General features: G+C 40.0%; 1 protein-coding gene across 3 annotated transcripts in view; it reads left to right on the top strand.

Moving 5' to 3' along the window:
* TRPM3 (transient receptor potential cation channel subfamily M member 3) overlaps nt 1–27,333 on the top strand; it is a 288,107-nt gene that overhangs the window by 89,332 nt on the left and 171,442 nt on the right. For all 3 annotated transcript variants that reach the window (XM_077148418.1, XM_077148417.1, XM_077148416.1), the window contains one exon: nt 12,388–12,511. In XM_077148418.1, the coding sequence (XP_077004533.1) occupies nt 12,388–12,511 (124 nt within the window). The remainder of the gene's footprint in view (nt 1–12,387; nt 12,512–27,333) is intronic.

The raw sequence follows: 27,333 nt of genomic DNA, 5'->3' as shown, positions 1-27,333 counted from the left end.
TGTGAAAGAGTAACAGGAGATGAGACTAGGAGGGAAGGAAGACCAGGATAAGCTTTAAACACCATGAGCAAGTTGAGATTTTATCGTGCTAATGATGGGCAGCCATTGCAGCAATTTTTTTTAACTTTTTATTTTTAGATACTTTCCAACTTACAGGACAGTTACAAAAATAATACAAAGCCTACATAGAGGACTCCTGCATAGCCCCATCCCCCAAGATACCAATTTTGACATTTTGCCACCTTTGCATATAATTCCATCCATCCATCAATCTATCAATCCATTTATCTGTCTATCTTTCAATCCACTTATCAATCCATTTTCTGAACACTTGAGTGTAGGTTATATACATCATGCTCTTTGAGCCCTTAATTCTTCCACATACGTTTCCTAAGAACAGGATATTATATAGCCACTTTAAATACAGTTATCAAATTCATGAAATTTAATATTGACATAAAGATTACAGTCTATGTTCCAATTTTTTTCTTAGTCCCAAAAATGTCCTTTTGGGCCTTTACTCACCCATTTTTAGATCCCTTCCAGAATCCAGAATCATGTATTGCATTTAATTGTTATTGTCTCTTTAGTCACTCATTCTTTTTTTAAAATTGTGTGAGCATATGTATAACATAAATTTTCCCATCTCAACCACTCCAGGCATAATCCCAATTCAATGGGATTACTCATATTTACACTGCTGCTGTACCCTCACCACCTTCCATTACTTAAGACAGAAACAAAAGCCCATTATGAATTAACTACCCATTCCTCTTGTTACTCCCTCACCCCTGGCAATTGGTACTCTTAATTTCTGTTCTATGGGTTTGCATATTCTCTGATATTTTCTTCATAGTTAGCAGGGGGCTTAAATTTAACATCCAAAATCTATAACACTCCTTTGCTGAGATGGTAATTCAATTTCAATGGTACATGCAATCTATGTTTCTATACTCCACCGTATCCCTGCCTTTATATAGTTCTTTTCACAAACTGCGTGTTTATACATTATGAGTCCAGAACTGGTGATATATCATTGCATTTTATGCATTTGCCTTTTAGACCCTGTAGAAAGTAAAAAGTGGAGTTACAAACCCAAAATACATAGTATTAGCATCTATCCATACACATTTCTTTATCCTTACTGAGGATCCTGATTAGTTCACGCAGCTTTGATCTTTTAGTGTGCTTTTCTTTCAACCTGTAGAACTCTCTTCATCTCTTGTAAAACCAGTTAATGGTGATGAGAACTCTAGTTTTTGTTTATTTGGAAATAAACCCACAAGCTTCTCAGGCTCTGTTAATTTTTCTTCAGTTTTCTTTATGCTTCTCAGACTGAACGATGTCAAGGGTCTTAGCTCAGGTTCACTGATTCTTATGTCAACTCCAATCTGCTACTGAACTTCTCTAGGGGATTTAAAATTTCTGTTACCATAGTCTTCAACTCCTTTGTATAATTTGCAACTTTCTGTTGGTGATCTCTATGTTCATCTATCATTTTTTTATTTCCTTGAGTTCTTATTTTTTTGTAAGAAAAATTGTACATTTACAGAAAAATCATGCATAAAATAAATTTTCCTTGTAACACCCTATTAATAACACCTTGTATTATTGTGGTACATTTGTTACAATTTATGAAAGAACGTTTTTACAACTGTACTATTAACTATAAACCATTATTTACAATTTCATTTAGTTATTTAGTTGTGCGGTTTGTTTGTCTTAGCTCCTTGAGCGTATTTAGAACCACTTTTTAAAGTCTTTGTCTAGAATGCCCCAGATCTGATTTTTTCACTGATGGGTTTTTTTGGTTTTTTTTTTAACATGGGCAGGCACCGGGAATCAAACCTGGGTCTTTAGCATGGCAGGCAAGAACTCTGCCACTGAATCACGATTGCCAGCCCTCATTGATGATTTTTAATGCTCTAATTCTCTCCTTTACCTATACCAGCACTGCCAGTTTCTTTGTATGTTTTTTAATCTTTTTTTTTTTAATCTGGACATTTTGAAATTTTAATGTGTTGTTGCTGGAATTTGGACTTTTGGGCACCTGTTCCTTAATCTCACATCCAATCAGTGTTATTTCAGAGCTTCTTTTGAATTCCAGAAGCTAACAATAACCATAAAAAAGAAGCAGAACAAAAAAAGTATGTATCATTCTCAGCCTCTGCAGATTGATCTGTGTAAGGGCTCTCCTTCAGAGCTTATCCATATAATGATTTTGGAGAATAGCTCGAGGTCCAATCTTAGGGGTAACCCTGGCCCTTTTGCACAAGTGTCTTCGACTTGTGCTTGTAAACGGAATCCCCCCATTTACATGGATATGAATGACACCTCTTCCCTAGGAAACAGTTTCCCCACCATCCTGGGCACTGCCTGTGTGTCCTACAGCCAGCTATCCATTGTCCCAGGAAGCTTAGTGAGCTAAACTATCTTTTACATGCAGGGCTAGTTCTGAGAAGGCAGGCCTGCAACAAGTCTCTAGTTTCAGTCCCTCAATCGATCCCAGACAGATTATACTAGATAGACATAATCCCAGCATTTGCACGAGGGTTACTCTGCAACTAGGACAGGAATCCACACTGAGAGCATGGGCAGTCTCCCCATCATGTTGGAGAGGGATGGAGGAGGGGCCAGCCAGGGCACCACAAGATCCTACCACTTTTAAGTGGCCTTTTTCTTGACTTATTGCTCACCCTGTTACTGCAGACTTTTAACTTTTCTGGAGCTTTGAGTGAGATATCTATGCCAGCTCTTGCTGGTTGTTCAAAACCTTCATAGATGATGGAACCCTGATGCATCACTCCACCATCTTGACTGGGGCAAGACCCCCCATTGTAGAAATGTAAGAAAGGTGCAATAGCATCGTTTTGGCTTTATAGAACTGTTCAATCAGCATTGAGGAGAATGGACTGAGAAGAATGGAAAAGACCAATCAGAGGTCTGTTGGTACCATCTAAAATATGATGAGGCACCAAAACAAGGTGGATTGAGAATGACGTAGACTGGAACAACATTTTAAGATGTCTTTTATCTAGCTCCGGGTAGGATTTGCGAGATTCAAAAGATGCAATTGTTGCTTTATCTCTCCATCTACATTCCAAAGTGATATTGGAACACCAAACGAATACCCAGCCGCTCTTGGTGGTAAGTGAAGCCAGGCCTTAAAGGCTGACCAAATGGGCAAATGTTTTCCTGAATATGTCCCTTATATACAGCAATTAACAGGAACAAAATGTGATGGTGGTATCTAGAAGAAAGAGCACAGGCCAGGTAATCAAGGCCTAAAAGAAATACCTGAGACCACACTAGGAACCAAATAAATGTAGATTGACTCTAAATCTGAATTCATACTTCTGGTTATTTTGTGATTGATACTTCAGGTTCTTTAGTTTCTCATGGAGGGGTAGACAGCTAGATCAGAAGCACTATTTGCAGGTTCTATGCATAGAATGAGCAATAATATTTTTGATATATTTATAACTGGTTAGAGTATCATTTTTAAGGGGAAATGATAACTTTCATTATAATAAGATGTAAAAAGAGAGAATGCAAAGTAAGTTAACTGAGGCTTTTATCACTGAAATATGGACACAATTACTGCCTCACAATGTCTCAGTTTGAACAAAATCACTTGGTGTAGTTGCTTGTCTCCAAGATGATCACCTTCAATTCCTTCCCTCTCTCTCTAGTCATGCCTTTCTCCATTATAGATTGAGTCTTTTCCTTCCCCCTTCTTGAATCTGGGCTCTTCTTAACAACTTCTTAATCAATAGAACACATAGACTCTTAAAAAAATTTGTCCTTTTGAGATATGTTCACACACATACAGTCCATCCAAACTATATAATCAGTGGCTCACAATATCATCACATAGTTGTGTATTCATCACCATAATCATTTTTAGAACATTTGCATCACCCCAGAAAAAGAAATAAAAAGAAACAAGAAAACTCCATCTATCCCATACCCCTTACACCTCCCTCTCATTGATCACTAGTATTGCAATCTACCTCATTTTTTAGCACGTGTCCCCTCTATCATTTATTTATTTGTCTTTATTTTTTTACTCATCTGTCCATACTTTGGATGAAGGGAGCATCAGCCACAAGGTTTTCACAATCACATGGTCATACTGTAAAAAATATATATAGATATACCATCATCTTCAGGGATCAAGGCTATTGGAATACAGTTCAACAAGGTATTTCTGTCTAGAAACTAAAATGGGATATCTATACAATGCATAAGAATAAACTCCAGAATAATTTGAAATCTCTCAGCCACTGGAACTTTATTTTGTCTCATTTCTCTCTTCCCCCTTTTGGTCAAGAAGGCTTTCTCAATCCCATCATGCTGGATCCTGGCTCGTCCCCAGGAGTCATGTCCCACATTGTCAGGGAGATTTACACCCCTGGAAGTCATGTCCCACATAGGGGAGAGGGTAGTGAATTCACCTGTTGAGTTGGCTTTGAGAGAGAGGCCACATCTGAGCAACAAAAGAGATTATCTGGGGGTGATTCTTAGCTATAATTATAAGTGGGGTTAATTTTTCATTTTCAAGAATAAGTTTCATAGAGGCAACTTGAAACAAGTTGCAAGCAAGGGCTTGACCTATTAAATTGGTTGTCCCCAATGTTTGCAAGAATGTCAAGAGGTCCTCTCCTTCAAGACAACATGTAGAGACAGGCCAGCTCATCCATCACAGGTGGTTTTTGACCCGTTAGCGCTCAAAGACAATATTATACCCACTGACTACCAACACCTTACAGCTTTCCACATGGACCAACTCGACCACAATGCTACACAGCTTACCGAGCACCAGCTCAGGTGCCAGGCCCACAGGAGGCCCAGGATTCCAGCAGTGCGGGAGGCCTGACATTAAACAAGGGGTGAAAGTGCTGAGACTGTGGCATGGGGATGTGAAATCGCCAAGGAAAGTTTTCTCTCCCGGTCCAAGGGATCAGGGGTGGCCTTTTGGAAATGGTGTTCAACATTCTGCATCTTCAAAGGAAGAGCCCACTTCAAAATAGTCTGTCTACTCAGAAGGTTAGAGACTTATTCTTCATGATCCTCCAATTACTCAGAATGTCTGGTGGATGAATTTCGCGAGTGAGGAATGTGCTGTTTCTCTTACTTCAGACAAAAGCAAATCAGACCTGGGTATGAACCAGACACAGTGAATTCCCAGATATGTGGAGATCAAATGAACTGCTCAATCGAAGCCAAGCCCTGCCACGAAGGCTATCATGAAATTGGAACTGTTGATGACCAGTAAGCAGCTACAACCCCGTTTTAAAGCCATTTCTCGATCCTTTTCAAAAACCATAAAAATGTCCATTCATATCCTTTGACCCAATAATCCTATCAGGGAATTCATCCTAAGGAAACCATCCAAGTAAAAGCCACATGTATGAAGTTATTTACTGCAGTATTACTATTTAACGCTTCATTTTTATTTATTTATTTATTTTAATACATGGTCAGGCACCGGGAACCGAACCTGGGTCCCCAGCACGGCAGGTGAGAATTCTGCCACTGCGCCACCACTGTACCAGTACTACTATTTAAAAAGAAGGAAAATTATTAATAGAAGTTTACAAAATGTAGGAATGCATAATTATGGCACAAGAGCTGGATGGAGCATTCTGCACCATTGAGAGTATAATTTTTGAAGATTATATTGCTCAATGAAAACCAGGACATTAAGTAGAAAATTATATACATTTATATGTGTTAGTCACAAGGTATATAAAAATATATATACCAAGGGATAAAGTGGCAGAACATGGAAACATCAATAGCTAATTTGACAGATAGGATTATAAATGCTGTGTTGTGATTATTGTTTGAAAAATAAAGACAATTAAAAATAGCAATAATAAAAAAAAAATGTCAGGAATTCCCCAGATGGGGAAGTTTAATATTTCCTAGTTTCTCCCCAGTCCCTCAAAGGGACTTTGCATATACTTTTTTATTCTCTGCCCAAATTATTCTGGGCTGTATCAGGACATTAAACTAACCTGTACAACCCAACATGATCTCACTCCCTATTCAAGCTTTCATGTAATTATGGTGTTCAAGTAAAACTGACCATACAAGTTAAATTAGATAGGGTGCTACTAAAAATATAAATTTTGCCACAACTAAATATCTCTTCCTTTGGTCTCACACAGAAGATGAAGTTTTAAAATATAGACCATATCATCCTTTGCCCTGTATTCTGATTTACCTTAGTCATATCCAGATCAGCTTCATTTGTATCTCTAGTTGAAATCTGATCACTTTTTCAACTTTTTTAACAGTTGCTTTATGGGGTAATGCTGACTTTCAACTCTGAGTTTCAGGTGTCAAAAAATACCTGAAGTTCCAGGGAATGACCAGGTTATACACATAGATCTGAGCATCTCAGAATTCAGAAATAACAGTTACAACTCTGAAATAGATGTGAGTGCTGTAAGAGCTTACAATCTAGGAACCTTTACAATACACCTCAACCTGATAGCCTGTGCTCTCTATTTCAATCTCTGAGTTATACATGGTCTTAAAAGCTAAATTATAAGAAGCTTTGCAGTTTCTGCTTAGACCTCTTTGGATGCACACTTGGAACCCTTATTCTGGGAGAAACCAGCCGCCACATAAGAAGTGTAGCTAGCCTACATCTACCAGGGAGAGAGCAATGCTGGCCAGCCCCCATCTTGGACACTCCAGCCTCAGCAGGTGCCATATGGAGAAGAATGGAAGCCCAGCCATTAGGGAACAAAGACAAGTGTTTCCTGCTGTGCCTTACCTGAATTTCTGACCCACAACTTCATGAGCACAATAAATAGTTGTTGTTTTACTCCACTAGGTTTTGGAGTGATTCGTTCCCTAGTAATAGATTGCCAGAACATATAACATACAATCCTGTGAGCATCTTGAGGTTAGAACTAAATATTATTCATCACTCTGCTCATAGTATATAGAACATGGTACATGGCAGGTATCAATATTGGTTGTTGACTAAATAAATAAATGTGCAAATGTCTGAATGAGATATTTGTAAAGCACCAATAAAATTAAGCCTCCTAAATCTTTAAGTACCTCCATTTTCCAAATATCTGAAAGAGTAGCTCATTTCTGACCTCTCTGAAAAGACAAAGTTATTTCTCTGGTCTGTATTGGGACTGGCCTCATGCCATTGGATGCCCCGGACATGCTGAGCACTTTTGATCCAGGGAGAGAGTTCTGCACTGTACACAGAGTCCTCAGCCACTGGTCATGCTACTAAACAAGGAAAAATACATCAGTGACTCTTTTCTACAGAATACTCTTGGACTGTGTTTTAATAACAGTAGATATTTACATAGGACTGCTATGTGCCAGGTACTTTTCTAAGCACTTTACAAAGATTAACTCATTTAATATTCACAGGTCTCTGAGATAAGCACTCTTATAATTCCCATTTTACAGCTGAAAAACTGAGACATGGAGAAATTAAATAACTTGCACAAGATCCTGCAGCTAGCAAGTGTGAGAATTAAACTAGACAACCTGGCTCTGGCAGATGTGCTTTATTCATGCACCTGCCTGCCTCTCTGGGCAGTCATGCTACTTGTGACACCAGAAGTCCTAATGTTTGGGAAGATATGGTTAATTTTATTTAGAAGAAGGAGGAGGAAGAGGAGCAGGAGAAGGAAGAGGAGGAGGAGGAGAAAGAAGGAAGAAGGAAGAAGGAAGAAAAATGTCCACCTCTGAGCTCATAATCAAAACTTTAACCTTTCGGTGCCCTTAGCATTACATTTAATTTTGGGCTTTGGCTTCAAGCAAAATAACATTTCATTTTTCTTTAGAGCATTAGAGACGCGTCAGAAAATTATGTCCTTTAAGTACCATATTGTGATGTTATGATCAATTGTCTTTTTATTTATAGAAGTAAAATTTTTCATGCTGTGTCTGAATATGCTAAATAGATCATGGCTTTTGGGGGGGCACAAGAAGGTCTCCTTGAGTAGTCAAAAGCCAGTAATCTAAGTTGAGCTTTCAAAGACTCATTGAATCCTAAATGCATTTTCTAGTTTTTAAATCTAGGAACAAAACCCTGACATTGTAGGTAAATTCATTCCGAGGAAAGTGTTGGTCCACAGGGGTTGCATTGTCAGCATTTGAACAGAATGCTAATAAGAAGTATTAACCTATTTTAAATAGCTCTGTGACTCACCTAAAAAGCCCCAAACCATATGCATGACATTTAAATGGAGATACAAATGCCATAGCATAGAGATTTATCTCACTTCAATGACCACCCTTCCTAAGTCACAAAACCCTCTAATTTGAGGTGTCCCAAAAATAGAATTAGTATATATGGAGCCATAAATTAACTGTTTCCATAAATAGGCACCACTTTGTCAAGGACTCCACTGTAGCACTAAAAAGTCACATAATGCTATGGCCGTGTTTTGATGCCAAGAAAATTTTAATCACTATTCTGGTGGCATTTTTATGGCATTTTCGTGCCATAAAAAGAAAATCAAATTATTTTCTAGTTATTTTTAATTTCACTGATTTTTAAACATCACAGTGAACAAATTTAAATCACTTCAGTGTTGCACAGGAAAAATGTGGGAAGTACTAGGAAACAATTTCAAGAAAGCAAGCTTCTCTGTATCCTATGAAATGACCACAAAATAAGAAAAGGTCCTTGGAGAAGACAGACTACCCCTTTGTGCCAAACAGGAAACATCTAGTTCAGCATAGAAAAAAACTCCAGAAAAAATAGAAGCAAAGACAATCTTCAAATTACTGAATGCACTTTGCCACTATCCTCATTTACCCTTTCCCCTTTATCTTCTCCAAACTCGTCTGATTTCCTTCAGATATTCTCTATGTATCACAAAAAGGAAAAGCATTTTCCTACAAGTGCACTCAGATTTCTACCTCCAATGCAGGTAATTATGAAAACAGAAGAAATTCAAAGAAGATTCAAACAGGAAAAGCAGGACCTTGAAGAGGAAGCTGAAGCCATTAAAATCAAGCATTAAAATCATCAAGCTATGTGATTTAGCACAAGTCTTTGAATATTCCTGGGCCATAGTTTCTTCTGCAAAATGAAATTAATATAGTTTGTCTCACAGATTGTTGTAAAAATCAATTGAGATTATCCCTTTAGCCCATTGTGTACATCAGATGCCATGTGGGATCTTATTTAAAACACTGTTCCTCCCCTTTCTCCAGTGTATGGACAGATGAGTAAGAAAATGAAGACAAAAATAAGTAACTAAGTAAGGAGGGGGATAAAGAGTATGGGATGTTTTAGGTATTCTTTTTTACTTTTATTTTTTATTTCCTGAAGTAACGAAATGTTCTAAAATTTATTGTGGTGATGAATGCACAACTATATGGTGATATTGTGAGCTGTTGATTGTATACTATGGATGATTATATGGTATGTGAATATATTTCAATAAAATTGCATTTTAAAAAAAGAAAGACTGTTATACTAAACTCTTTCCAAAGGTGTAGAGCCTAAAATTTCTTTTTTAAAGGGGAATAGCAAGCAAACATTGGGAAGCTATTAAAAGCAAAAATGAGAACTTCTTGATGCAATTGGAAGGATGGAAAAAGAATTGAACCACGAATAAGAGTTAATGTTTAATAAGTGTAATTGAAGACTTTGAGTGGACCAAATCACCTTTGTTCCACCTAAAGTCATCGTATTCCATCAGAGATAAGCCTCCCACATTTTGAAAAATATCAACCAAGAGGATCCTACCACTTCTGACATTTTATCATCTTTGATGCTAACTGATTTAGCCAAAGTCACAACTTAAAGTCAATTGTGAAATTGGGTTTAAAAATAAGGATTCTCTGTGTCTTTCAGCTCTCTTAATCACTGAAGTCCACATCAGTTGAGCAGCACATCATTCCCTGATTTTTACAAAGTGACAGGCTGGATACAGCCCTCAGTTAATGACCTCAGGGAACTGGGATTTCACTACAGATGGTTGGCAGTGGGAAACAAATTTTGAGTTGTTATCAAAATTAAACACCTGCAGACCAATGATTGGATCTATCAAGTGGCTAATGAGGAGAGCCCCTTCTGTTGGTAGTCATGTACCACTTTTACGTAGACTTGATGTTGTAATGAACTCTCTAGACCCATCCACATGGGTTACCTGTCAAATAGACACATGCCAAGGTGTGCATGCTTCAAGAGAATTTGTTACAGCACAAATGTGATCATGTCACTCTTTCTTCCTCTTAAAACCCTCAATGGCTTCTCATTGCCCAGGAAATAAAACCCCAAATTGCCAAAGTTCTGCATGATCATGCTCACCCCCTCCACAGCCCCATCTTATTGCACTCTTTCATTTGCTGTCTTTGCTCCAGCCATGCTGATCTTCTTTCATTTCCCCCAAAGTCAGCCTGTCCATAGTGTTTTGTCTGCCTAGACTGCTCTTACCCAGCCCCACCAGACCCCAACCATACTAATGTTCATTCACTCAAGTGTCAGATAGGTTATCACTTCCTCAGAGAAGTCTTTCCTGAACACACTAGATGGTTAGATCATGTCCATTTGCCACAATCTTCTCAATTTCTCTCATCACAATTCAAATTGTTAATGACTATGTTCTTAATCCACTGGAGTGTGAGCTCAGTGAGGGCTGGGAGTGTGTTTATCTCATCTGCCTTTCGTATCTCTGTCACTTACCATAGTACCTGGCACCAAACAGACCTTCAGCAAGCATTCATTTGAATGAATGAATGAATGGTTTCAGGCTGATCCACAGCTGGGGCCACAGTGTCCACCAGAATAACTTAGCTAATTTGAGGAAGGATCTGGTATTATTTTTCCAACGTATATCTCTACCATCCTTTTTTTCTAAATGTTACATTTTTGATGGAGATCTCCCTGGGAGAAGAAATGATAACCCAATCCTCCATCCAACTAGATGACCTTCCAGGATCCTTGGTACAGCTTTTTTATGGTGAAGGGAAAGCCTCCCTCCTTGAAGTTTAGGATCACCCTAAAGCCCAACCTAGTGGGCTCAGGAAAATTTTCACACAGCCCTGGAGCACAGTAGTCCACTGATATGAAGTCATTTTCAAACCTCCCGTCTTGCTCTCTTCAAAGGAACGATATCTGTCTAGCTTTCATGTTAGAGGAAATTTGCAACTTTCTGCTCAAGCAACCATAGCAATGAAGAGAGGCAGGGCTGTAATGGAAAGAGTACTGTACAGGAAATCAGAGCTAGGTACAGTTCTCTCTCTCTGCCACTTAATTACTGTGTCACCTTAAGTCATCTGGTTCTTTCTGGCAAAAAAAAAAAAAAAAAAAAAAGTCCTGTCTGTGAAATGGTATAAATCTCTTGCCCATAGAGTTGCTGTGAGTACCAAATGAGATAATAGTATTTTACTATTTAATCTGGGGGTTGCTTGTACTTAATTATGAAAGCAATTTATAAACTGTAAAATATAAGGTAACTTATGTTGGTTTTGCCACTGGTTCTTCAGAATAGCCTCACCTTCCTGATTTTGAACAGTATCTATTAATAGTAGAGTGCGTTTTCATTCCCTGCCATTTGGTGGCAGACAGAGATATTACAACAAATTAATGATGGGAAATGAATTAAAAATTACTTGTAATTGATCTGTATTCAAGAAGTGATTGAGCATTGATTGGCTATAATGCACCTCCCTTGTTCTCATTCATTCTTCTATAGTATAAAAACTTTTTTTTTACTACAGGGGCCAATATTATACCTCCTTAGGTGTCAGACACATTCACTGATATAGAGCAAAAAGCTTGCTGTAAGTGCACATGACCCATAATTCATCATAAGCTACCATCTGTATGGTATGATTTTAGAGGAAACATAATCTTCTTTCTGCTCATTGATCCTTAAAAATCTCCTAATGAGATATAACCTTTCTTTCCACAATTAGAGATGAAATTTTAATCTCCTTCAGAACAGTATTATAGTAAATTCTTACTAAGATGTGAATGATTGATTGAAGGCACTTTTTGATAAGAGAACCTGAGGGAAGAAGAGTACCTGAGACACATGTCACGTAAAAGAGAGATTAAAAAAAGAACAAAATTGAATTCCTTACTTTACTCTTTTATGTTCTGGGACATTAAAATGGTTCTGTTTCAAAGTGTACCATTTTTAAAATGATCACAGTCAAAGTAACTATTGTTAGAAAAAATACAGGAAAAAGTAACCCCTCTCTAAGCGAACCTTCATAATGCTTTCTTGTGTTGTATAGTATTTCTCAGAAATAAGTGCTGACATGGAAAAGAATGAAATGTGACCCCCACTGCACCGCATACAAAAAAAGAAAAGATACGTGTGCTGAATGGAAGCTGTGTTGACCTGTTTGGGATATTATTTTTTTATCCTGCAGACTTATAAATGAATCATTGAGGGACCAGCTATTGGTGACCATACAGAAGACATTCACATACACTCGCACCCAAGCTCAGCATCTATTCATCATCCTCATGGAGTGCATGAAGAAGAAGGAACTGGTATGTAAGCTGTGCCCCTCGGGGTGGCAGGGCTCTCACCTTCCCTCTTTGTGGTTAACCACTGTCTGGAATCATGCATCAACTAATTTTGCTTTCTGGTCAAGTTTATAATGCTCATTAGGTTCCAGTGGCTCCTGCAGTTTCCTTCCCAGAATAGCTAAGACACTACTTTTTCTGTCCTGGATTTAATGACGTATGTACAGTGGGGGTTTTAGCATCATTTCCTTTTGGAGCTCATCTGAATGCTTCTGATTGCTTCAACCAGATGAGTTGAAGAGACAAAATAGATTCTTCCTGGAAAGTGTGTCAGTTGATCCTCTCTTAGATTCGGGGTTTCGCTTTGCTTGTGAGTAGTGAAGCACTAATGTGCTTTGTGTCACACAACATTAGCAATACAGGGCCCAGGCTAATATGCTGATCCACACATTTGGGAAATGGAAAAAGGAACCCAAGGACTGCTGAAAACTTCTGTAGGTTTTGAAAGTGTCCTCCAACAGCTTCTAAGATGTTTCTTACATCTGGACAAAGTGTTTTCAAATGAGACACCCTGGCAGGGTGAATATACATAGCATGAGCCAGCATTTAAGGAGCACTTGCTATGCACCAGGCAGGGTGCTAAGTCATTTACGTTTATTACCACAGGTGATCTTTGTGACTATTTCCAGTGAAAGAGCTACAGTTATTACCCTTATTATATGTATGAGGAGACTCAAACTCACTTGATTAGTAAATGAAGAACCAGGGCTCAAAACCGGTGGTGTTTAATCTCTATGGGAAGCAGTGTTATTCAGATATTGTCTTATTGAGGCAAATGTGGTGAATCGTCCACTCTGGGCAGATTTCTGCCAGTCTTGAGCAAGCAGAGACTGTCCTCAAAGGTCAGCAGAACCCACATGCTGACAGGGTGGCAAAGGAGCAGTTTAAATCCAACCTTGCCCCACTCAGGCTTTGGACAATCTTAAGTCTGCCAGGACATGGTGGATGATTGTCTCTGGGACCTTCAGAGAGGCCCCAGGCCCAGACCTTAAAAGTCTCAACCACAGGAGATAGATGGGGTATAATGGGCTGAGACGCTTTCCACCAGCAACTCTGCTGGACTGTCAGCTCCTCAAGAGCCAGAACTGTACTGTCTCGTTCACGACCATGATCCTGTGCCTAGGACAGTGCCTGGTGCACACAGATACTCTCTAAGACCTTCCGGAGGGGAGGACAGAAGGGAGGAGGGTAGACAGAGGGAGGGAAGGACAGAGGGAGAGAGGAAGGGAGGGAGGGAAAAATGGAGGGAAGGAGAGGTGGAGAAGGGAAAAAGGGGTAATGAAGGAAGGACCGAGAGGGAGGGAGGCAGTGTGGAGAGAACTTCTCAGTTTGACATTTAGACAAAGCAGAATTGATTGGAGTAGGCAAGTCCTACCTTCAGAAAGCAATCCACAAGGCCTTTGTGAGAAACTTTGCAACACTTCCAGGTTTGGACAGGGTGGCGTGGAGATGAAGAGAACGGGGACAGACAGCCCCTTTCATGCTGGAGATACCCCCACCCCCACTCCAGAGAAGAGCCAGTGTGCAGATGGGCCACTCACTCGGGACTGCTGTGGTCCCAGGAGAGCCTCCACGCACCCTGAGAGTGCCAGTGGCCACCCTTCTCCCACCCCTAACTGGTTGGCCCACCTCATTTCTGTTTCCATGCTTCCTCTGCCCAAGAAGCAGAAATCCCGAGCTTCAGCATGCCACAGCATGGGTTTTCCTCTAATACTGGGAATACTGATGGTTTCCCAATACTAAGGCCTGTGTAGATGGTTAAATCTTATCTGAACTCTACTTTTCAACAGTCCTACAAATCTCCTAGAAAGGCAGTTGAAATTAAAATTCAGGCCAGTAAGTAGTCATAAAACCAAAATGAGGCTCAATTTACCTGTTTAGACATTTCATGGGGCTGTTCCATGGTATTTCACCTGATATTTGTCCTCTCACCTCATGTCCCTGCTGGAAAGGTCCATTGCCTATTTGAGGTAATGTGAGGTATTCATTGTAAGAACTGTGAAGTATTCCTAGCTCAAGACTAAGGAAATGTCTTCTGTACAAGCTAAAAACTCTCCCCATCTGGCCAGAAATAAATTAGGAATTTAAAAAGTACTTGTAAATTAAAATCATTTCCATTTTGAGAGTTATTTGTCTGCAGAGACAGCACTGGGTGCTTTACAAATGTAGTGGGCATGAGGTAGGCATTATTTTTCTCCTTTTGCAGAGGGCAGGGGAGGAAACTGAGGCTCAGCCAGGGGAGAAGAGCTGCACACAGCCACCTACAGCCCAGCTGGGCTGATATGCTGTACAGCCAAAGCATCTTCCACTCACCAGGCTGCATAGCTTAGCAGCCAAAATAAGGAAGCTTTACATAGAAGAGTTGCTCTTCTCTCTTATATCCTTTGAGTTGCTGTTAATTCCTTTTACAAACCAAATGAGATGTAATATTCTGAAGTCAGTCCTTGTTTACCAAGTTCAGCTAAGGGATTTGGTTCTATAGGTGATCTAACATCCTTCTTATCTCATCTTCCTATTAATTTACAGAATAAAAACTGCCATGTGGATACATGTTTAGCTGGTGAGACCTGGGATTCATAGAAAATATGCCTTGCTGGACCCTTTCTGGAGCCCTTGTAGGTGGGAGAGCCTCTCAGGGCATCATCACAGGGATTCCTACACATTTTGTCAAATTGCTAAAGAAATTCCATTCTCTGCTTACTTCCACCTTGGGGTAAAATAGTATCTCATAACCTTTCATCTTCTGTGAAGATGTATCTACCTAGAAACCAACATGTCAGCTAAGCTCCATCATTGTTATCAAGTAAAAAATAAAAAATTAAAGAAAAAATAACTGTTCTAGGCAGCATATGAGCTGGGACCAAATTTAAGGGATCGGAACTGAGTGGTCCTCATTCTCTTCTTTCTCAAGAGGAGTCTGGTCATAAAGAGCATATAGCCAGGGAAGACTGAATCCCAATGCCCAGTCTGGGCTGATTATGTTGTACAGAAATCATGGAGCCTTTTTTACTTTAGAGGAGAGGGCAGTGCCAGCTCCTTCTTTCTGATGCTGCCTTCCAGAGCCCCTGTCTGCCCTCTGAGCTCCTGCACAAGCCCCACCAACAACCATCATTTGTAACCCACCAACCCCAGGCTGGGGCAATACACGTGCTGTCCCCACATTGGACTTAACAGTGTAAGCCCCATGGTAGTTGTGGCACTAAGCAAGTCATGGTGATGCTGGCACTGGCCCAGCTCCTGGTTCACCACCTTCCATTTCCACATTGATGGATCTTCTAATTACCTGACTCCCCTCGCAACTGCCTCACCTCCCTTGGTCCAATGCTATTCTTCTTTCCACCATTTCACAGTCACATCCCCAAATCATGTCTCCACTCAAAATATACTCTTCCAGATTCTGAGACTCTAAGCTCAAATCCCTCCAAATACAACCTCCCTACGTTCTCCCCTCCCACCACTTCTTTTATATAGAAGCTGAGCTTGGATGTCAAGCTCCTCCGTAATTCACCACCATGATGTCTCCTGAGATAACCTATGTGTAAGGTTATTTTAAATTTCTTTTTTTTTTTTCTCTATGCCTAGTTGTGACTCCATGCTTTTTATATCAATTCTTTCCTCATCTTGGTTCTCCCATCTACCTGTCTCTTTGCCCTGTGTGCCTAATGCTCCTCTATAATATTCTTGAGTATAGAGAAATATAACGGTATGGGCTTCAGTGATTGTGGGCAATCCTTATATTCGTCTGCAGTCAATAGCTTCTCCTTTTCCCTCTGATCATTGTTCTGAGCCTTTTGCATTCCTCAACAAGTTTTGAACCATATCCAATTCCTTTTATTCTATTAATGTATTTTAAATGCTAACCCTTTGTCGGTTATGTGTGTCGCTGATACCTTCTCCCAGTTTGAACTTATCTCTTCACTATATTTATGATGATAAGCAAAAATTCTCAAATTTGACATAGTTAACTTTATCAACCTTTTTAATATTTGCACCTTTTGCTTCTCATGATAAACCCTTCCCTGTCCTAAGATCAAAAAGATATTTTTCTGTACTTTCTGATAAGATTTATATAGTTTCACCTTTCACCCTAAATTTCTGACCCAACTAGAACTGATTTTTTTTTTTATATGATGGGAGGTACCATCCATGAGTATGGGCTAACTGACTTACACCATTTATTGAATGGTCCATCCTTGGATCACTTATATGCAGTGCCAGTTCTGTCATAAATCAAGTTTCCACAAGTGCCCAAGTCTTCCTGAATTCCCTATTTGTCTATTCCTGCACCAGTACCATATTTCCCTAATCAGTATAGCTGTATGATGAGTTTTTGGTGTGTGGTAGAGCAATATCCCTCCTTGTTAGTCTTCCTCATGATTGTCAGCTATTTTAGCCCTTTGCTCTTAGGTATAATTTAAAAACCAGCTCATCAAATCTCTCTCTCTCTCACACACACGCACACACACATGCATGCATTGTTGGGATTTGGAGTGGATTGTTGTGTTGAACCTATAGATTTATTTCCTTCACTCTCAACAGAAGACCAATCCTTGAAAAACTCAAAGGGCCCAACTTTAAACTCCCCAACTTCCTGCTCCTCTACCCCACGTGACTGTATCTTGACCTGTGTTCTTCTCCTCTCTGACATCAGAGGAAGAAGGTCTCCTAAGACGATTCTCTAAACTTAGGCTACACATCCCATCACTTTGCATTTCCTCTGTGATCTTGCCCTAGAAATTACAAAGCTCTGGAACTATGTCCCTCTTAATTGCTCCCTCTCTGCTGATTTCTGATCTTTATCTCTCCCACCATCCTAAAACTTCAGTGGGCTCTTCTGCTCTTCCTTTGAGTTCTCTAGCTGTTTCTCCTCCCCTTTCCCTTGTCATCCTCATTGCTTTCATCCATAAATGTAGACATTCCCTGGAGCTTTGCTTAGTCCTTTTTTCTTAGTATCATTTTCTAGCGAGGTGATTTAAAGCTTCCCACTGTGATTACATCAATTTCTCCTTGAAACTATCAATTTTTGGTAATTTTGTGATTACATTACTAGAATCACAAACTTTAGGCTACTTATATTGCCTAGTGAGTTACTTTTCTATCATTATGCAGTGACTTTATTTATTCTTGGCAATGCCTTCATCTTGCATTTCAGGTTGTTTGACGTTAATATGTTAATACACCAGTTTCTTTCCGTTGCTACTTTTGCCTGGTAAAAACATTTTTTCTCTATTTTATTTCAAACCTTAGTGTCCTTATGTTTTAGATGAGTGTCCTGAAAAGCACATATTGCATTTACTTTTAACATATTAGAACCACTATTTTTTTTAGATAGTAAATTTAGTCTTTTTGCATGTATTCTATGCTATTTACCCTGCATAACTTTTTAAGTGTTATTTATTCATTCATTCATTAAGATAGGCGGTCTCAGGTGCTGATTCTGGTTTAACTACTGGGACAATAAAGTTGCTTTTGACACCCTGGAGTGGCCTTTTCTTCTCTGTGATCTCACACGCCTCTCATTGACTTCATCAATAATCTCTTTGGAAACCATTCACAGAAATGGAGCTCTGGCCCTAACCTTCCTCTCCCAATTTCCACAACTACAGTCGTAACTTCCAGTGGGATGTCTTACTTGGTTGTCCCATCATTACTTCAAACTCTACATGTCCAGAAACAGAATCAACCTTTCCAGTATCCTCAAGCACCCACACCCACACGCAAAGCCCCTCTTCCAATGCCTTGCCTTGATGCTACTGGTCTTCCATCCCCTCAAGCTTTAACGCTTTGCCTCTTCCCTTTTCCTCACAGCACCAGCAGGCTACCCCAACCAATCAGTTGCCTAGTTATTTTCATTTTTCTTTTGACTGTGTTTCTCATGTTTGCCTCCTTTACTACTCTTATTCCGATCCTCATTTTTCTTCATCTCCCCCATTTCAGTGGTTCCCTACCAGCCCTCAGGACCTCCTCACTCTCCTTCCTACAAGTCACCCCATACACTGGCTCCAGGTTTGCTCTTCTTGTGACCTAGTTTTGATTGTCACTCCGTTGCCCAAATATTTGCAGGGAATTATTTTTGTTATTGGTGAATGCCCAATCTATTTAACCTACTGTTTTAGGTCCTCCACACTCTGAATGTGTCCTGGGATATCAGCCTAGCACTCCCCACTATTTTCCTTCACCATCCAAATGGTGATCAGGCTTCCCAAACTTCTCATAGTTTCTTGTATCTAAAAAAATCGTTCTCTCTTGCTTATTCAAATTGTGTAGACCTGCAAGCGTCCCAGCTGTGACATCTCCCAATTATTTATTATGTTTTCCAACAGAGAAGTGCCATGGTATAATCTTACAGTTGCCTGAAAACCTATCTCCAAACCATTCATTGGTGGAGGCCTTCAGGTGTCATTGCTTACCCAGGGTCCCTGATATGCTTTATTATTTGAATAACCTCTGCTAGATTAGTGGTTATTATGACTTGGAATAAGTAGTAATTATTTTAAATAAGATATCTGGCATGAAAGCAACTGATCTGATGATTGGTTAAAAAAAGAGAGAGAGATTTTGATAATTATCCATTCGAGCTATAACTGGGTCCAATGGACATTATACATAATCCTTCTCTTACACAAATGAAATATTCATATGCCAGATTCCTTTTCCCATGAAGGTGAAATTTAAGCCTATATTTAATTATGTTGCAGGGTTTAAAAAAACAAAACTAAAGCTTTGTGCTAATTTATTGTCTTTTCCAAGATGACCTCAATTAGTCCTACCTGATAGATGGAATACAGGAGATAATCTGAATTTTATTCTTCTTGCCCTAGAAACTGGAACACTTTGTAGTTTTCCTACTTTATTAGTATATGTTTTTGGCAAGTTCCTCTATGACTCTTAGTAACTAATTATTTCTTAATCCTATCTTATATTTCCAAAATGAGATAGCAATCCAATGACTTATTTCAGGTTTATATTGCATACTGAGCGTTTATTGGAGAGTTCATATTCTGAATGTAAAAGAGAAAAAATGAACTGTCTAATCATAATTTATATGGTAAAACTGATTTAAATTTTTAATTTCCTGAGTACTTCTCTGGGGCTTTTGTAATGCATTTCACAGCCTGTATGGTATAGTAACACAGGCTTTCTTCTCTTCCTTAGTTGGTTCTCTTTTGCAATAGTAATTCTAAAATCAAGAAGCAAACATTGCAAATAGAGTATTAAGTACATTTATCCAGTCCATCAATTTAGGATGACAAGAACGATAAAATAATAAATTTTCCTTAAACCTCTCCAGTCAGCAAGCTTGCAAGGACCATGTGTAACCAGTATACATGGAGAAAAGGTGGTTTGGGGAAATTGAAGGGGAATTGGCTTCTGCCTTTATTTGGAAGTTGATGGACACACAACCTAAGAAGCTAAATTTAAGGGAGAGGTCATTGTTATATCTTAGCAGCTAAACCTGGAGCACCTTATTATCACTGCATTCTCATTTGCATAAGATACCTCAATGTAAGGAAAAGCTAAGGACATGGAAAGTGTATAATTGGAATGAATAGAAGTAGGGATATTATATTAGGTCATCAGGTTTGCATCATTTTTAGTAACATCTCTATAGCATTTGATGCTGTCAACCTCCTCTACCTTCTTCAAAGGTACTTTCCAAGGATTCCACGAGGTGAGTGTTGCTTATCAAGGGATCAGCTCTTGGCTCTTTTTTCCTTCCTTTCACTATTATGACTTCAATATTATTTCAACTTAGACAGCTCCCAAATGCTAAATATCTAGCCTTATCTTCCTCCAAGCTCTTGCATTTTCAAATACCATGCTGTCACTCATATACTCATTCTTCTTTGCTTAGACTATTGCTATACTAGGCTTGTCTGTCATCATCCAATAACCCACAATAATTCAGCCTATGCAAGTACAGGAATTGGCAAACTTTTCTGTAAAGGGTCAAATAGTGAATAGTTTAGGTTTTGTGGGCCACATAAAGTCTCTGCTGCATATATTTGTTTTGTTTTTTTGTTTGTTTGTTTTTAAAAAACAATGCTTTAAAATGTAAAAACTTTTCCCAGCTTGCTGACCGTAGAAAAATAGGCCATGTGATGAATTTGACTGTGGGCCATAGTTTGCTAGGCTCTGCTGTACAATAATGCCAGGTTCTTGCTGAAATGCAGATCTAGTCATATCACTCCTTTAAATGTAAAGTATGGTGTTCTTGCCTATCATCGCGGTCTTAAGTTCCATTGGTTCTTTATGGACTCTTCATGCTAACCCTCTTCTTGCTGGTCCCTGCATTCATTCTGATTTCCTACTTCCCTGCCTTTGTTCAAGTTGAGAGACTTCTTTTTAGCCAAACAAATGCCCACACATGCACACATACACAAAGCTGAAATACACTTAATGCCTTTCTGTGTGACTCTCTTGTGGTACCTGTTATTTACACCTTAAGTTATTTGTGTACACCTCTGCCTTCCTAAGTAAGCTCTTCAAGAACAGGACCTATGTCTGATTCATCATTCTATCTCTTTCTGCTGCACTCACACATCCCTAGTGGTACTTAGTACATGGCAAACACTCAATAAATCTCTGTTTAATGGATGAGTGAAGGGATGAATTCAGATAAACATACATTCATGGGATGATACATATTCAGTGTCCATAAATTGCTTTAAAATCTCCATTAACACAGTGGCACATCTCCTTAGGGGGTTATAGATTTGGTTTATGGGTTTAGAGTTGACTGAAGTCCATCTGTTTACGTTGCTGGACCTACATGAGGGAGTCTAATGTGGTGATGACGAGGGCAAGCTCTAGAAGTCGACAAACCTGCTTCATCACTCAAGTGGCTTAACCACTCCATTAAGCCTCAGTATCCTTGGTTTAAAATAGTGATATAATTAATATTCATTTGATCTAGTACTCCCAAACTTGGGGCCACCTCCTACCTGGTCCAGACTATACTTCGATTCTTTTTACCAAAAGTCAAGTATCAAGACACCAAAGATTAAAACTGGCCTGAGGGTTTCACATGTCCTATATTCTCAACGAGATGCAATATCCAGCAGTATCCAGATGTTAGCTTCCCACCCTCAGCTTGAAGGTTCCCTTCTTTATCTCCAAAGGTTTTTGGCTGCGAGGACTCTCATGGTTCTTGTGGCTCTCTCCTCTTGTGGCTCTATAGCTCTCCAGAAATGCTTCCTCTTTTAAAGTATTCCAGTAAGCTAATAAAGAAATGGGTGGAGTCACATCTCCCTCTAATCAAAGGTTAATACCCACAATTGAGTGTGTCACATCTCCTTGGAGATAATCTAATCAAGTTTTCCAGCCTATAGTGCTGAATAGAGATTAAAAGAAGTGACTGCCTCCATAAAATGGGTTGGGATTAAAACATGGCTTTTCTAGGACACATAATCCTTTCAAACCGGCACACATGCATGGCTTCATCGTTCCCCAGAGCAGCCTTCGACACTAATATGAGACTGACCATGTGTCAGTGATGCCACATCTGGATGAGCTTTTAACCTTCTGAGTTAACAATTTCTGTTCACACTAAGTAGACAATAATGCATTTCAGGAAGTTGTCAGCTTGTAAATAGGCTGCAATTCAAGCATCTGTTTCCAAAACCAGAATCCATTTTCTCACAAGCCAGTGTGAATAATTTAGCAAAATTCCGATTTGCTAAAAAGAATCTGAGAACAAGAAATCAGAAAATACAGTAAGAGAGAAGAAAAGATTGTTCACCCCCTTTCTTAGAAACAGAACAGACTCTAGGCAGCTTGTTTTTAGTACCGGCTCTCTTTTCTCTGCAGCAATGCCCATATTTTGGTTCTTCTTTCTACAGGCCTAGAGGATGGTGGTGGGAGCTTTGTAAATCCCCTTTAGACACTCTACAAGGACTTCCTTCCTTCCTTCTCCAGACTTAATCTATCTCCCACCTCCTGCAATTCCATTTCCTCACTGCAAAGGAGTTCATTTGGTATCTGGAGCCAGCCACATCATTGCATTCACATTCTGTATGCAGGACTGATAGTTTTTTCACCTTTATAGCATACCTGAACTTTCAATAGAGGACACATATTGATTCAACAGAGCTATAGACTAGGGGACTTTAAGGTAATGTAATAGAGTGAAGGAAGAAATGGAGGCTGGAAGGGTAAGGAGGAGGATGGGGACATCTTATAGATTGCTGAGTCTTGTTCAGAAATCTTCTACTGATGTCAACTCTTGCATTCAAGGCATTTCCAAATTGTGCTTCCTACAGCATCTTGAGGGACATGGTTGTTAAAGGCAAAAAGTAAAAGAATCCCGAACATGTAAAACTCGGGCCCACTCTCTCTGTTTTAATTTCTCTTAGTTCTCTAATCCTTTCTCGGTGACATTTCATTTAAACAAAGATGTTAGGACTAAATCACCACCACAAAGTAGTCAGGTCTTTCATAGCTTATTCTCTTCTCCCACTTCTGGTTCCACAAATTTATTCAAAGTTTTGTTCTGTTTTGAGAGAGGCAGAGGGGAGTGGAGAGTAGAGGGGAGAATGGATGGAAAGGGGCTCAGAGAGGCTGTTTAAACATGTGGGTTGTAAACCAGATGTCTGACAATCAAATACATTTAGCTTTCTCTTCCTTGTATCTTGAAGACTCCCTATCATTGGAAATCATTCCCCCACACTTCCTTCCCTATTAGTGTCTGTGCTTCCTATTAAACACGATGCTCAGTAAATGGATACACTCATCAAATCCCAGGGAGTGACCCAGGGTCAATACCCTGATGTTGATCACATGTTGCCCAATTTTTCATTCCTAAAATTTATTATCTGTCGTCACCAAACGCAAGCCTCAACCTGAGAAAATTATCCTAATTGGAGAAAACAAGCACACACTGCCTGAAGATTATTGCTGCTACTAATATTTCTCTTTTCTCTTTTGATTTATCTCCCTTACTTGGCCATCTTCTTCCGTAGAGGGAATTCAAATGATTTACCCACAAATCTCTTCCTTTATATTAAACAGCATTTCTCTTACTTTTATCTTCTCATCTGGGCTCTCTCTTTCTTTGTATTTTCTTTGTTGCACTGTCCAGTTCCACTGGGTTTATTGGGTAGTGGCTGTGGAAGGTAGCTCATGCCTCACTCTGGAGCTGGTCCCTCATCCTTACTTCCATAATGATGTGTCTACTTTGGCTAAGACTTCATTTACCCCTGTCCCCATGGGCCAGAGCACTGGCCTGTGACTGGTCACGTGGTTGTGTTTCTTTACAAAATATCAAAGACACATAGACACAGCATGAGGTTTGGGTGTTAAGAAACCACAGGGCAGAAGTTGGCACTTTGGCTGATTGGAATCACCTGGGGAGCTCTAAAGCCACTGCTGCCTGGTCCCATCCCTTGGTTATGTAGTAATTGGTCTGGGGGTGTGACCAAAAAAAGTGAGCATGAAAATTTTAAAGGCTCCCCAGGTGAGACCCACTGATATGGGGGAATTCTTGCTTCTACACCATTACCACTTACACATTCTATTTCCTCCTGTGCCTTTGAGTCTAGAGAAGGCCTGGTACTTTGCCACAAGGAGACAGGCTTCATTCTTTTTTTTTTAAAAAAAAAAAAAGTTCGGGGCGGGCCACGGTGGCTCAGCAGGAAAGAATGCTTGCCTGCCGTGCCAGAGGACCTGGGTTCGATTCCCAGTGCCTGTCCATGTACAAAAAAAAAAAGTTCGCTTATATGAAACCCTCATTTTCCAAAGATACCATCAAATGAAGCATCGTTATACATTGAAAAGAGGCCTGAGGTGAGGGGTGGGGCTGAAACAGAGAGAGCAGAGTAAAGAAATTGGCCTCAAACAACTTGATTTTCAATATTGTGATCACATCCTTCTCCACACACTTGGCCACAGCTCCTAACAAGTGGTGAGGAGGACTTTTTTGGTTTTACTATCCTACCACCTGCTCTTGGCATGCATCAACGAGGAGCTATTCATGGAAAAAAACAAAACAAAACAAAACGAGAGGGAAATAGAGTCCCTGACGAGTGGAGAGAGGGAAGGAAGAGAATAAATTAACACCTAACATTTCTATTGCTTTCTGTAATTTTATCTTCCCCACAACACTAAGAGGCAAATAATATTGTTTCTATTTTTTACAGACCAAACAAAGAAACAAAAAGCACTTGGGGAGAGGTAAATAATGTTCTCAGAGTCAATCAGCTAGTAAGTGACCCGGTCAGGCCTCTGACCCCTCCTCCAGCCTTGCTGCTGTTGTCCACTCAGACTACTGCCCCCGTTTGAAGATGAAACCAAGAGGCATGTTCTTAGAGACAGAGAACATAGACTCTCCACATCTGAGGAAAAGAAAGTTCCATTGCTACTTCCCAGCCACCTGGTTCCAGCTGGGAGGAAGGGCAGGCCCTAGCCCAGAGGGGAGTAAGGAATACAGACCTGTCCCCTGCCTTGAGCCTCGAGAAGTGGAGATTGAGTTTTCCTGGCAGCATGTTGGCCTCCAAGGGAACCTGGGTCCATTTCACCTGGTCGGAGGAGACACAAAAATTCCACTAGCAGCTTGCAATGGGCACTGAGCATAAATGGAAAAGCCTGGAGTGTGAGACCAGTTCATCAGGCCACCCAGAGAGGGCTTCTTTCTCCTCTTAGGGAGCTTGCAGGCACTGGCCCTGGCTCTCATGGAGAGTAAGGGGGCATTCACAATATCCCGCGCATCCTCTTGTAACAACATTAAGAACCAAGGTATTCACTTATAAAAGCTGCTGGAATGCAATATACCAGAAATGAGTTAGCTTTTATAAAGGGAACTTATTGAGTGACAAGTTTCCAGTTCTAAAAACATAAAAATGTCCAAACTAAGGCATCCAGGGAAAGATACCTTGACTCAAGAAAAGCTGATGGGTCTGGAGCACCTCTCTGTCAGCTGGGAAGGCACGTGGCTGGCATCTGCTGGGGTCTTTGGCATCTGGTTTCAAACAGTTTCCCCAGGGACATTTTCTTTATACATTTCCAAAAGTCTGGGTCTCCTGTTGACTCCAAAGCAACTGTTCTCCAAGTGTTTGCAGCTGAGGTTTCTCCAAAATGTTTCCCCTTTTAAAGAACTCTAGTGAACTAATCAAGACCCATCTTGAATGGGCATAGTCTTATCTCCATCTGATCAGAAGATCACACCAATCAGAAGATCACACCATTATTGGGTGTGTCACATCTCCATGGAAATAATCCCATCAAATGATTCCTGGCCCTACAAGGTTGGATTAGAAAAAGGACATGGCTTTTCTAGGGTACATGATAGTTTCAAACTAGCACAACCAATAAAATGCAAATGATTTGGATATAGGCAAACTACTACACTATAACGACATGGCATCACCTTGTTTCCAAAACTTTAGGGGACGGGCTGCTAACCAAAGGTAGAAATCTCCTCAGAAGTTAGTACTTTCTTCGAGGGCTCAGGCTCTTAAAGAGATTTTTCCTGGGAATTGCTACCAATAACTTCACCTTGTGCCCCTCTGCCTCTTGCCTAAGCCATCTAGCCACACTGGTATTTCTGGCACTACCTCACACACAACTGAGTCTTGTCTGGTGTTGGACATTTGTTTATATTCTTCATTCTGCTTGAAACCCTTTGCTCCTGGTCCCAATATGACTAGTTCCTTCTTAGTCCTCTAGGAAGCCATCCTTGATCACCCTGTGCAAAGCAGTACCCCCTTTCATTCTCCCATGCATTTCCTTCATGGTGCTCATCACACTGAACATCTCTCATTTGTTTGTATGTTTGTATGTGTTTTTGTCTGACCACAGACAGTCTTTATGCTACCTCTGTGAAGGCTCAGCATGTCACACATTTCTACAGACTGGGTCGGTGCTCCATTTAAATATTTGCTGAATACATTAGCAGATGAAATCCGGGTTCTACCATGTCTGATATGCTATATATATATATGCTATATATTCTCTCCACTCCCCTGTTCTATAACTACTATTTAGCGAGGACATTATTATTTCAGACCCTATGCTAAGCACTTTGCACATATTTTACTTAACACTGCACCCAACCCTATGGGGTAGGTATTATTTCTCCAATTTTACAGATTAGAAAACTAAGATTTTGAGAATTTAGGTTTCTTGCCTATGCCAACATCAGAAACAAAACAGTCAGGATTCAAGCCCAGATGTGTCTAATTCCAAATCTTTTGTTCTTTTCACTCACTGACACTTTAAAGGAAAAAAGAGAAAGAGCATTAAGGAAAAGGGATAATCTTTTCAAAGAACTGAACAACAATGCTTCTCATTTATCTTTGGTCCTCTCCTTTTATTTGTCCAGTCCTCCTCCCAATCCCCCATTTTGCTCTGCCGAAATCATGGACATTCACTGGAAGAAAGTACAGGGGAATAATCCCAGTCAGGAATACAGCTTTGTAGAAAAACAAAAGTCAGTCACTTAGGATGGCAAATCCCTTTTCCGTGGTCACCATGGAAATCTTCTCTCTTAACACCTGTATGTCTGGTGTCTCAGTGGAGCAGATCTCAGCACACCACACCCAAACCTGTGCTGGAAGGAGCACCTCTCGGCCACTCACGGAATGGCTAAGCGCCCTGGACAAGTACCCAGATAATGCATCCAGCAACAGCCCAAACTCTCAGCACTCATAAAACCAACTTGCAGGGTCCATCATGAGTAAAATATAAATAGAGCTTCAGATTGCCGGAACTCGTCACTGGCCTATCTGTGGCTTTAAATGCCAGTGTTCCCCCTCTGCTAGGACAAATGTTAATAACCCAGTTGCTAACAA

Source organism: Tamandua tetradactyla, chromosome 2 (assembly GCF_023851605.1).
Source record: "Tamandua tetradactyla isolate mTamTet1 chromosome 2, mTamTet1.pri, whole genome shotgun sequence".
In the NCBI taxonomy this organism is placed as follows: domain Eukaryota; kingdom Metazoa; phylum Chordata; class Mammalia; order Pilosa; family Myrmecophagidae; genus Tamandua; species Tamandua tetradactyla.
Note: the sequence above shows the minus strand (reverse complement) of the source record. Positions and strands in the feature narration are given on the sequence as shown.